We start from the raw sequence: 12,515 nt of genomic DNA on the forward strand, positions 1-12,515 counted from the left end.
GGGGGTTGTCAGATGAAGAGGCAATATTGACACATTTCTCTCTCTTGTGTATTGTTTTTGTCAGTCAGACGGCTAGCTGATCCTTTTCTGTCTTTCAAAAAATATGCTGTTTTGTTTTTTCTAATTATTTTTTTTTTTAACCTGGGGGGTTTGATCCAGTTTCTCCGTTTACTTTTCTCTCTCTTTTTGTTGTTTTGTTTTTCTCGGTCAGAGGGCCGGCAGATATTCGTCTTGATGTCTTGTTTTGTTTTGCTGGTTTGTTAAAGTTCAGGTTGGGGCTTCGTAGGTACACTGTGTGTAGAGTATATTTGTTATTGCAGCTCTCAGTGCAGTGAGAGCAGCATCATGTTTGCATGATTATGGATTGCCACTACTGTATTTGTGTATTTACTGGATGCTTCTCATGTGTGCGTGTGTGTGTGTGCATGTGTGTGTATGTATTTGCAGATTGCTTCTCCTGTGAGTGTGTGTGTGTGTGTGTCTATATGTCATTATGTGTGTGTGTAATTGCAGATTGCTTCTCATGTGTGTGTGTGTGTGTGTATTTGCAGATTGCTTCTAATTTGTGTGTGTGTATTTGCTGATTGCTTCTCATGTGTGTGTGTATGTGTGTGTCTAGTCTATATGTGTATGTGTGTGTGTATTTGCAGATTGCTACTCTTGTGTGTGTCTGTGTGTGTGGGTATTTACAGATGGCTTCTCCTATGTGTGTGTATTTTCACAGATGTCTTCTCGATGTCATGTGTGTATGTATATTTGAGGGGGTGAGATACAAAACCCGATTAGCGACATTTGGGAAAAATATCGAGATTTTTGTTGTTGCTTATAAGTGCACATTGTTACCGGCTGCCAGATGCACAAAATGTTCTCGGCCAAAACCCAACACATACTTCATAAAAGCCACAGAAAAATCTTCTTTTTACACATGTTTGTGCGTATGGCAGTACAGTGGAGTCCACTTATAACGAGTCTGGAAAAAACGAGAAGTCTGTTATAAAGGCACTATTCTAAATCCCCGTTTTTCCTCCTCTTTACCTTTGTAAACAAAATACTGCTATAGCGCTATCAGACACACTCGCGAGTCGGTTATAGTGGAATATTGCTGCTGCTGTGCACATGCCAATTATACATAATGCTAGACCTCTCCAGTTGAGAAACTTGTTGCTGATCTTGCGAAACAAAGAACAGGAGAGCCCATGTGCTTCAACAATGAAGGCCGGAGCAACTGAGTAGGGAGGGTGTGGCATGCGCAGACAAGCAGAACGCATCGCGTGATAGGCCAGTTTATATTATCAAGGCCTGCCATGCCTCTCGTTTCTCCGATGCGGGGATGGAGAGGTCACAGCAATGTGATGGATGGAGCGAATGTGTGATGTGCGCAAGCAGACAGAATGCACCACAGGGTGGGGGGGGGGGCACAGCGAGCGAGTTAGCCCAGAGCCCTTTCTTTCTGATCGCCAACGCCGAGCTGTCAGTCCATATCGCTAGATCTAGGGCTAGAGAAACAAACCTGATTCAATTTTTGATCAAGTGAGACCTAGAGGTCATGTTGAAACAAAATCATCATCAGGGCAGATAGCAAAAGGAAAAACAGAACACCAAACTCATAGATTAGGCCTACTTTACAGTTTCCCTTGTATTTATTACTGGATCCTTTATAGCGAGAATCCTGCTATAACGGACATTTTGCTTTGGTCCCTTCCCTCTTGTTATAACAGGATTCCACTGTATTTAAAAAAGCTGATTTTCTCAAAGTGGATGTAGCGGGTTTTGCATCCCAGCCCCTCATTTGCAGATCGCTTCTTATAAGTGTGTATGTGTATCACTAATGTCTTCTTGTGTATGTATGTGTATTTGCAGATTGCTTCTCCTGTGTTTTGTATATATTCACTCATGTCTTCTAATGTGTGTATGTATATTTGCAGAGTGCTTCTTCTGTGTGTGTGTGTATATTCACTGATGTCTTCTCATGTGTGTATGTATATATTTGCCGTGTGCTTCTCCTGTGTGTGTGTATATGTTCACTCCTGTCTTCTCATGGGCATGTTGTGTGTGTGTATTTGCAGATTGCTTCTACTGGTGTCCACCACCAACTTCCGGACAGAGCTGACCAAAGTGGCTCACAGCGTCGTGGCTGAGTACGTCACAGGAACACACAAGGGGGCACTACATACCAAAGTCAAGGTTAGTGTTGTGTCTGTCTGTCTATTTCTGTTTTTCTCTTTCTTGCTCTCTCTCTTTCTCCCTCTGACCTTCTCTCTTTATTTCTTTTGTTTTCTTTCTCTCTGTTTGTCTGTCTGTCTGTCTGTCCGCCCCCCTCTCTCTCTCTCTCTCTCTCTCTCTCTCTCTCTCTCTCTCTCTCTCTCTCTCTCTCTCTCTCTCTCTCTCTCTCTCTCTCTCTCTCTCTCTCTCTCTCTCTCTCTCTCTCTCTCTCTCTCTCTCTCTCTCTCCCTCCCTCCCTCTCCCTCTCTCTCTCTCTCTCACACTCTCTCATTCACTCACATACACATTACTATTGAACACTTTTCCCTTATTTAGATTAGTTTCTTGACTTTATTCCTTGTCTTTTCAATTTTCGGTACATCATTCTCTGCAGCTTTTCTCCAGGTTCACAGCAGCCTTCCTCTTGATCTCTTACCCTGTCTGATTCCAATTCAACGCTTTCAACTGCCTCTTATCTAACTCTAGCATTAGCATGGTTCTTTTAATTGGAATGACTTTACCGTATGCTGTATTTCCTCCTCCCCCCCCCCCCTTTCCGACATCGCTTCTTCCCACATCCCACCCCCCTCTCATCCACCTCCCCTTCCCCCACAACACCCTATCCCATGCTTCCTTCACACTCTTTCCCCATCAACCACCCCTTCCTACCCCTCCTCCCACCCACACCACCAGAGGGAGCTGTGTCGTGGCCTGTACAAACTGATGGGTGTGTCGGACAAGTACCGTCTGGCTGCCCTCAACGCGTCGCTGACCCCTGGGGTTAAGGACACCTTCCGTCTGCTTCATCAAGAGTACAAGAAATACCATCAGTACCGTGGTATGGTGTGACATATACACACACTATCATTAATGTGGTGTTATGCGACGTATACCACCACTAGCATATTGTGTGCATGACTTATACAGTCAAGCTCGGATATAACAGGATAGACGGGACAAGCAGGGGCGAAGGCTGACTTGTTTGACAGGGTAATCAAAGTGAAACTGGACCAGATATGGCCTGGGGATATCACTCAAGAACCTTGCTCGAGGCGGCGACTCAGAGTTGTGAATGAAAACAAATCCAGAATTCATTATTGTATGTTCAACCGCCAAAATAATCGGGAAAGTATCTCATTAAATATCAATTCCAATTAAAATTAAATTTAACTTTAGATGTGAATACACAAACACAAAGCAAAGAAACAGAGATGTCAGTACTAGATCTATTTGTTATAGATCTACCAGGGAGTCTCTCTAACTCTTTGGTAGAACATGACAATTATCATTTTTTAAATTTCACATTTGGCTGTTTTTTGTCTAGCCTTTCGCGGCCATGAGCCTGTGTCATAATCGAGGTCACGATCTGATTATAGGGCAGTAAAAAGTCGAGGGAAAAAAAACAAGCACTCGAAGCAGTCGAGAGATTACTAGGAGTTAGTTCCCCTCACATCTGTGAGGTAGACTCGACCAGTGTAATAGTTAGCTTACCTAATCAGTGCTTGAGACTGATTATAACTGTGGCCCGAAAGGGGTGAACAGGGTATATGTGGCAATGAAACAGTTTTGACTGCCATGCACATGTTCCCTTCAATTCTGTTGGTAGACTCTTCCAGTCTCACTTTAAGCTTACTTAATCAAAGCTTGTGACTGCTTATGGAATGGCCCAAGAGGGATGAACAGGCTATTTCTGTGGCAATGAAACCGTTTAGAATGTTAGGCATACTGTTCATTGTTGATTATGAACGTCTTTTTACATTTAATTAATTAAGTTTACGTTTATGGGTGAATTTGACCGACAATGTTTCAAAATTAGGAAGGGAAGCAGTGATTATTTGATTATATAGACTCTTCGCCTCTGTGGACAAGTGGGTTTTTTTCCAGTTATAAGCAAGTCTTGTTATAACAGTTATCAAGGGAAACTACCAGTACCATTATTGCAACTTGTGTGAATTGACATTGCACCAGTTCTGTGGTATGGTGTGACATACTATAGCCTGTAACAAAAATATTGCCGATATCTCAAAGACGACCCAACCGATCACCTTCATATTTTGAGAAGAGCTTACTATCCATCTCATCCACTGGGAAATGCAATAAATTTTCCGAAATTGTGGCTGGTTAATTAATTACGATGTATCATAACTAATTCAACACAAGTTTTACAGTAATCACGTGCAAATTGTTGGACAAATTGCTAGTTTCTCGGATGTTCATAGGCGTCGCCAGTTCTGAACAAATTTCATAACCATTATCTGAAGCGACATTGATGGTTACACTGACAGAAAGACAAACCTAGAGAGAGGTAGTGACAAATCTACGGGACACATTTAAACATATTTTAACACTCACCAATTATTCAGAATCAGATGTATCGTCAATCAGGTTGATGACCACACTAGGCTGCTTAGGGAAATTCAATCCATCATTTATCCAGTATCTTTCCTCTGTTGCTTTGACATGGCCCTCACACTTTTGCCAAAATTCTCTGGTTATACTTGATAAGGCCTGCTTTGTGTGTCGCTTAACGTCATTGAGTTTAAATGTTGTATTTGCCAAAGCAACCTTTTTCTTCATCTCAGCCCAGATTAATTCAATAGGGTTAAGCTGAGGGTGGTAAGGAGGGAGCCTAAGAGGTATGTGTCCATGTTCTTCCAGGTACTTGTCTACTCGAAAAACTTCTATCTGGCTCTGTTCGCTGGCGTTCACAATGTCTTGGAGATCCTTTTTGGTTTTCGCTGTACTATGGTCGATCCCATGCTTATCAAGCCAGGCTATTATAGGGCCTTTGTTCATAGATTTTGTAGGCACTTTATCATCAGGATTAGTTTCATTATGATATGATGCATTGTCCATAACCAGGCATGATTTTTTATCAAATGCAGGCACCACAGTGTTATTAATCTAGTTTTCAAACTCGTTACTATCCATGTCTTTGTGATAGTCGCCATTTTCATCTTTCGACTTTGACTAAAAAACCAGTTCACAATTATTCACTAGTCCTCTCTCATGGCTTCCGATATGCGCAATTATAAGATGTTTACCTTTTCCAGTTGGAATAACTCTATGTTGGCTGTCAGATTGCCATTCTTTGGTGCACGTGTGGTGAGTATTGATGTAGGACTCATCAAGAAAATAAATGTCAACGTTTTCTTCTCTAAACTGTTTTAATTTTCGTAGGTACTTCCCCCTCAGTGCAACAATATTCTTTGACTCACAAATTACGTCTTTGGATGTTTTTGTCTTCTTGAAACTGAAACCTAGACTCTTCACAATGGGCCATAAAGTCTGTTTGTTGATATCCAAATCGTGATTGCTTTTCAAATAAGACATAAGTGTTCTAAGTGTGACGTACTGGTTATCACCTAACATCTTTCCAATAACACGTCCAACAGGATCTCTGTCAAAGGTTACAAATTTAACAGGTCGGCCTCTCTTTGTCACCTCAACGTCTTCGGTTGCATTTTTCTCCGATATCCATCTGTTCAAAGTCCTGTCACTTAAATCAAGCAAATGTTTAGTTCTGCTAAATGGATCAGAAATTGAACGATTTAGACGGCTGCGATTTTTCTCACAAGTGAAATAGTTATATACTTTCAGAGCAATGTTCTTGTGAATAAAGAATTTCAGTTTTAGCTGAGACTTCGTATTCATCACAATATGAACTTCAGCAAGTTAACCATTCAAAATATTAAAACCACACAGATCAAATGGTTAAAAAAAAGCGTACACGCCTCTGACTCTTGATAATTACTGACAGATCACAGTACGGTAATGTTGTTCATTGGGCGAACACATGTGTTTGTGTGTTACAAAAGTGATTGTTTACCTAGATTAGCTAGAGAAAACAGCAGTTGTGAAAAACTCTACTCATGATTTTCACGACTGTTTTGACAATTCACAGAGTCGCCAAAGCCGTAGTAATAATGTTTAAATTTGTCAGAAAAGACAAAAACATATTATGCTTTCCTCAAACATAAAAAAAATGTATTCTATCAGGTGCGGGGCGAGGATTTTGAAAAATAAGTGGTCCAAATTTGGTTTAGCCATGGCCATGGCAATCAAAGTTTTATGATGAATAATGCATATTGTTTGCTTAAATAATACATTTATGTATAATATTTGAGTAATGGTGCTCTGGTTACAGTCATTCCTAGATACTATATTATATTACTAATTCAATACAAGTTTTACAGTATTCATGTCTGAAAGCTGGACAAATTGTAAACCTCCTCAATTTTTTAAGATGAACCAACACATTCGGCAACAATTTTGTTACAAGCTATAGCACCAGTATGGTATGGTGTATCATATAGCACCAGTGCCGTATATGGTGTTGCATATAGCACCAGTACCGTATATGGTATGACATATACCTGGTACAATTAGTATTGTGGCGGCACGCTGTCAAGATAAGACATGATCTTGTTACAGTGGAAACCTGATATAACAGGGATGGTGGGAGTAGAGAAAATATCCTGTTATATCCGATCCATGTTAAATCAGAAATGCAAGGAAAGTAAGCATTTGTGGACTAATCCAGCTAGGTTTCGGGTTAGATTGAGGTCTCCAGCACACTGCAGCCCTCTCTCGCTTCACACGCTGCGTGTGCTAGCAGTGGACTTGCTCCATCACTGCGTTACTCTCTCTCTCTCTCTCTCTCTCTCTCTCTCTCTCTCTCTCTCTCTCTCTCTCTCTCTCTCTCTCTCTCTCTCTCTCTCTCCCTCCCTCTCTCCCCCCCCCCCCCCCCCACACACACATTGTTAACGAGCCTTTGTCCCTGCTATAACCGATTGAGCTCCGATGAGGCCCTGTTATTGCCGATAACATATTTAATAGAGACAAAGAGTTGGAAAAAAACGAGGGTTTTTTAAATCCCTGTTATTACCGGATCCCTGTTATTACCGGGTCTGTTATATATGGTCTCCCCTGTATTTGTTTGATTTCTGGTCTATTGCTACAATGGGAAAATAAAGATATTCCTAAAAATGAAAGCGCTTTATGATTTATCTTGTGTTATTATGTAAGATAATAGTTTTATGTTATTGTGTGAGTTGTGTTGTCACGTGAGGTAAAAGTTTTAATGTTATAATCTGATGCTCAGACAGAGGTTTTAATACTACATGGTGATGTCGTAAATGCTGGACAGTGGATGGGTTCCGGGCCGGTCAGGGCCTGCTCAGGCTGAGACGAATACACTACAGCCGCGGTGTTGAATGAACTTGAAAAAATGCAGTATGTGGAAAACAGGTTTGACTCGTACATTTTCCAAGAAGGCATTATGTTTATACAGACACCATTGAAAAAAAGAAGAGAGAAGAGGGGGGGGGGGAGAGAGAGAGAGGGGGGGGGGGGGAGAGGAAAGAACGATTATTAACTAGATGTTTGTAAACCATATCCGTAGGTCGTGTTTTACTATCATATCCATACGACATGGGGAACTCTGTGCCACCACTTTAAAAAGAGGAAATTTACTCGTTAATCCGATCCGTACACTTTGTGTAGCAGTCTGTCTAAATGATTTTTTGAGAAATACTGAAAGTTTCAAAGAGATCTTTGTACTAGAAGTATTCTAAAATGTGAGGAATACAATCCCGGGGATACAAAATGATCCCAGGGCGTACGGATAGTGTTAAGAAACGAACATCGACCAAAATACAAATGTATACAAAAGCGTACACACAAATTCCAGATGCCTTGTTGTTAATTACGTTTGTTTGAGTATTGAGGACAACATCAACACACTGCTGACCATTTAGTGCTGAGAAAAGCAAGCAAGACGGACAGAGGGCACCAGAGGGTGACAAGAGAATGATGGTCTCCTCATGTGATGCTCTCTTACCACCCACTTTTTGTAAATGCTCGTACATGAAAGTATGAAAGTGAAAGCAACATATTCAAATAAACACAAAAGCGTTTTTTAATTGTTTGAAATGTACGAGACAGGGAAATACATCGCTGAGAGATTTTTGAACTTCAGTTTGAAAAGTTAATCAATTTTTGTAATGTTTTATAATCACTGACCTCACATTGTGCCATAGTTCATTCGATAGTATAGAGAAAACGAGACTTTTTAGACCCAAGTATTCCCTTTTCACTGAGCTCCCCCCTCCCTCCTTTTTTTCCCCTGCCCAAAGCCTTTCATTGCGTAGGGCCTAGATCTAGAAATCTAGTATGAAGCGTCTGGACTCGTGTTGTTAACGCTAAATAACACAGTCAAAATAAAATTGAGGCGCCTATTAAAGTATCTGATGCAATTATTTGCTTGATAAAGTTTTCTTAGGTCTATTGTTAGTACAGATCCAGATTTTCTTTCTTTTCTGTCGCTTGAACAACAGCGAAAAATGCTATGAACTGGAATGTGGGATCCGCTGCATACCACCCATACCCCCACCCCCACCCCCTCCCCCCCCCCCCCCTCTCTCTCTCTCTTATTGTCTGTGTGTGTGCTTTCGTGTGTTCCCACTCCCCTCCTATTTTCATAACCGTACTTCTCTCTTTTCTTGTCCATCCAACATTACCTGCTCTTCAACTTCACATACATTCTCTCTACATTATATTAGATCTATCCTTCTTATCGTCTTATTTCTCTTATAATCGCCACAGCGGCTATCCTTCCACGACTCACGGTAGTATTAGCAGCGTAAACCTATAACACTTTTCCGCAGATGAAAGAACCCTGAAGAAAGATGCCAGTTGCAACAAAGTGAGCACTTTTGCTCCTCAGTTCTTACTTTAACTTTACTTTTCTTTTTTCCTTCCTCTAGTATCCTTGGGATGTCGAGGGGATGTGCAGGTTTCGGCGTCTGTGAAAATATGTTAATTAGTTACGTTGTTCCTGGACCTTTTTAACTTAAACCCCATCAAAGTTAGGTCTTTCTTTGTCTTTCTCTTGATTTAAAGTCGGATTCGCGGGTGCGGTAAGCTCTAGCCGCCAGTTGTTTCTTTGGCATTCTGGTCAGATGTCCGAACCATTTGACTCTTTGACGCTCTAATAAATTTACTACTGGTAGACGTATGGTCTCGTTCTTTATGCAGTCTCCTCTGGTGACGTTGGTGCTTCTGCGGAGACACCTAATTTCGCGTGCATTGATTTTTTCTTCTTCATGCCTTGTTAGAGACCATTTTTGGCACTGGTATGTTAAAGTTGGTATGAAGATTCTATTGATGAGCTGGGATTTCACTTCAGAAGGGATGTTCTTGTGACTGAGAAGTGGTGCTAGCTGGCAGGTCACAGCATTTGCCTTCATGGTTCTTGTTTCTTTTTCTTTGTCCATACGCCCATCTTGTGTGAAGATGCTTCCCAAATATTTAAATTCCTCTACTTGTTGGAGTTGTGTTCCGTCAACAAGAATGTTGAGTTTCCATGGGTTTCTTTTAGCCTTCCTAACTTCTGTTTTTGAAATGGAGATTTTCAGGTTTAGGTGTTTACATTCCTCATTAATTAGTTTTGTTGTGTGTTTTTGTGATTCCTCTTCATCTGTAATGTACTCTGGTCATCAGCAAATAGAAGCTCGTTCAGTTCATTGATGTTGTCATTTGTTGCCTTCATTATCTTATCTGTGTAAGTGATGAACAGCAGCGGAGAGAGAACACACCCTTGTCTTACCCCAGACCTGAGGGAGAAGCCGTCCGATAGTCCTTCTGTTGATCTTGCGGCACTCGGGCTGTTTTTATAAAGTGCCATGACGTTCTCCAGCAATTGTCCTGTTTTACCATATATTCCTCTAAGACTTCCCAAAGTTAACATCTATTTACCCTGTCGAAACCCCTTTTTGTGATCCACAAAGACGATATTGAGGTCTTGTCATGTCCAATGGCAGTCTCACACAACTATCCTAATGCGAAAAGCTTCAGTACAGCCCCTGCCTTTTCTGAAGCCAAACTGGGATTCATTGAGTTGAGTCTCTACAATTGGTCTCATTCTCATTTCCAGTATCTTGGCAAATGTTATATCCACACGCTGAGAATGGATATTCCTCTGTAGGCTCTGTGTTGTTTTTCTCGCCCAGGCCAGGTTATATATATCCTCCATAGCCAGAGTTCTCAGACATGGCTGCATAGTTAGATCTCGTCTGCTCTGATGTTTTCAACGCCTATCACATTTTGTTTGTGGAGTTTTTCTTTATAACATGTTGGGTTTCACTCAGCAGTAGTGACGGTTCTGGTGCGGTTTCTTTCGGTGAGAAGCTGCTTGGTGTTGTTTCTCGTGTAGGATTCAGCAGCTTCTGGAAATAGCGTTTCCATCTTTCCTTAACTTTTGGCTTTCTGAAAATAGGGTTTCCGTTCTTATCATTGACTATTTCCGTTGGGTTGAATGGTTCTTCCCGCATCCTCATGCTTTTAACTCTCTTGTAAAACTCTCAAGGGTCTTCATATACTGTCCAAGATCTGTTCTTAGCTTCCTTTACTATCCTTGATGTTTAATTGCGTTCCTTTCTGTATAGGACGTAATCTTCCCCTTTCTTTGATTTCTGCCACTTTTTTAATGCCCTTTTCTTCAGTTTGATGGCTTCCTTCACTTGGTCATTCCACCATATAGTTGTTTTCTTTTTCTACCCTCTTGTTTTCCATGTGCTGCACTCCTCTTTTAATGCTCTGTTCACACATGCTTTGAAGTGGCTCCATTCCTCTTCAAAGTCTCCCGGTTGTTTGGGCAACTTGTGAAATAAATCTTTCAAACGTTCATGGATCCTATCTTTGGTACTGTCATTAATGTTTCTGAGATTTACGACTTCTTTTTTTAAGTTTAGTTTTAGCATGGGTTTAACGGCACTTGCTGCACAAATAGGTCATATAAGCGCCGAAGATTCGAGGTGTTAAAAGTAAAGAGAGTAACATACACAGAACTGAACGCGGACTGATATTGGACTTACCGGCGAACCTGGCACTGTGGGGGATGAGCCAGACCAACAGGGAGCCTCAAGTGGAGGATTGGAAGGTGTGTGAGAGAGGGTGACCAAAGATAGATAACAAGCGATAAGGACGGTTGGTCGTTAAAAACAAAAAAAGGAACAAACCACACCCAGAGCACCCGCCAGCCTCCTGCTTGAGTTATGCATCTAAGATTGAAACTGCTTTCAATTCTATGGATATTTCCCCAATAGCCAGTTAAAGAACTTTTTAAAACAAAATGAGTAGTGTTTTTCTTTTGAAAATCGGACCCTTATTATGGAAAGTGTGCCCGTTTCTTTATTTGGATAATAGGCATCGAACTCCCGACGTCATGTTTTTTATGTAATTAAACGGTAAATAGAATTTTACTCTTACTCTTAATGTACTTGACTTTTATTTTTACATGTTGATTCTACATAAAACAACAAACAAAGTGATACTCCAATACTTACGATACAACTATTATTAAGGATTCTATGACGTTTTGAAGCAAAATTTGGAAGTTTGGTGGCACAAAACGCAGTGCAAAAATTTGGCCAAATCAAGTCGAAAATTGATTTACAAAAATGGTCGCTGCTTCTGAACTAACATTAACAAAGATAGCTCCAAAATTTTTAAAGCTCTGAAAACAGAAAGCCATGCTCTTTCCTATAGTCCTAAGTTTAGTGCCCTTGGAGAAGTTTGAAAATTTCACTGAAGTGCCTAGTAACTTCTTGCACTCTGTTTTAAGCATCCAGAATATCATTTGTAGCCATACAGAGTGTAAAAACGTGAAAAATAAAGATTTAACAAATTGGTTTTCTTTAAGCTTTAGTACATGTAGAGGTTTTAGTTTTACAGCGCTCGCAACTCCATAAGGTCATATGAGCGCCAAGGGGTGGATGTCAACAGAGAAGTCGTTACAGTGAATCAGACTTACTCTGCTCACCTCTCTAGCTTCAACAGCACATAGTCTGCTTCGACTATCAAGGCATCCCGGAAATACCGGGTCACAAAAGTGTGACAAACATACAACAGAAGTAGAGGAAAATTATGATAGTAAGGATAAGAAAAGAAAAACCAGCAGTTCAGGCTCAGTTATGAGCGTGACATTGATGAATCAGCCCATTTACAATTCTACTGTGCATATGTTGTTGTTGTTGTTATCGATCCAGCAACAGTTGGGCTCTCGCCCTTCTGTCCAATACCATGTAGTGATAAGTGCAGGTTTGCTGCAGTTGCTGTAAAGTTCCATAGAGTGTGTTGTCAATGTTAGGTCTCGGAGGGAGAAGGGTAGCTCTGATGTCATTAAGGGCTGTAAATGCATATATGCATAGTCACACAAGGGACACATTGGGGGAAGTTCCGGGTTTATTCTGTTCAGGTGGAAGTTGAGCTGTATATGTTCTGTTCGTAGGCGGAAGATCGTGATCTGTTTC

The 12,515-nt window shown here is 40.9% G+C and overlaps 1 protein-coding gene across 1 annotated transcript; it reads left to right on the forward strand.

The window, feature by feature from the left end:
* Window positions 1–2,066: 2,066 nt before the first annotated feature.
* Window positions 2,067–3,210, forward strand: LOC101849467 (unhealthy ribosome biogenesis protein 2 homolog; the record flags this gene model as incomplete). The annotated part of the gene is given in 2 exon segments (XM_013083513.1): window positions 2,067–2,184; window positions 2,896–3,210. Coding segments are annotated over 2 exon segments (274 nt in total), but the record flags the coding sequence as incomplete, so codon positions are not given.
* Between the last annotated feature and the right edge of the window lie 9,305 nt (window positions 3,211–12,515).

The sequence above is a fragment of the Aplysia californica genome, unplaced genomic scaffold (genome assembly GCF_000002075.1).
Source record: "Aplysia californica isolate F4 #8 unplaced genomic scaffold, AplCal3.0 scaffold00238, whole genome shotgun sequence".
In the NCBI taxonomy this organism is placed as follows: Eukaryota; Metazoa; Mollusca; class Gastropoda; order Aplysiida; family Aplysiidae; genus Aplysia; species Aplysia californica.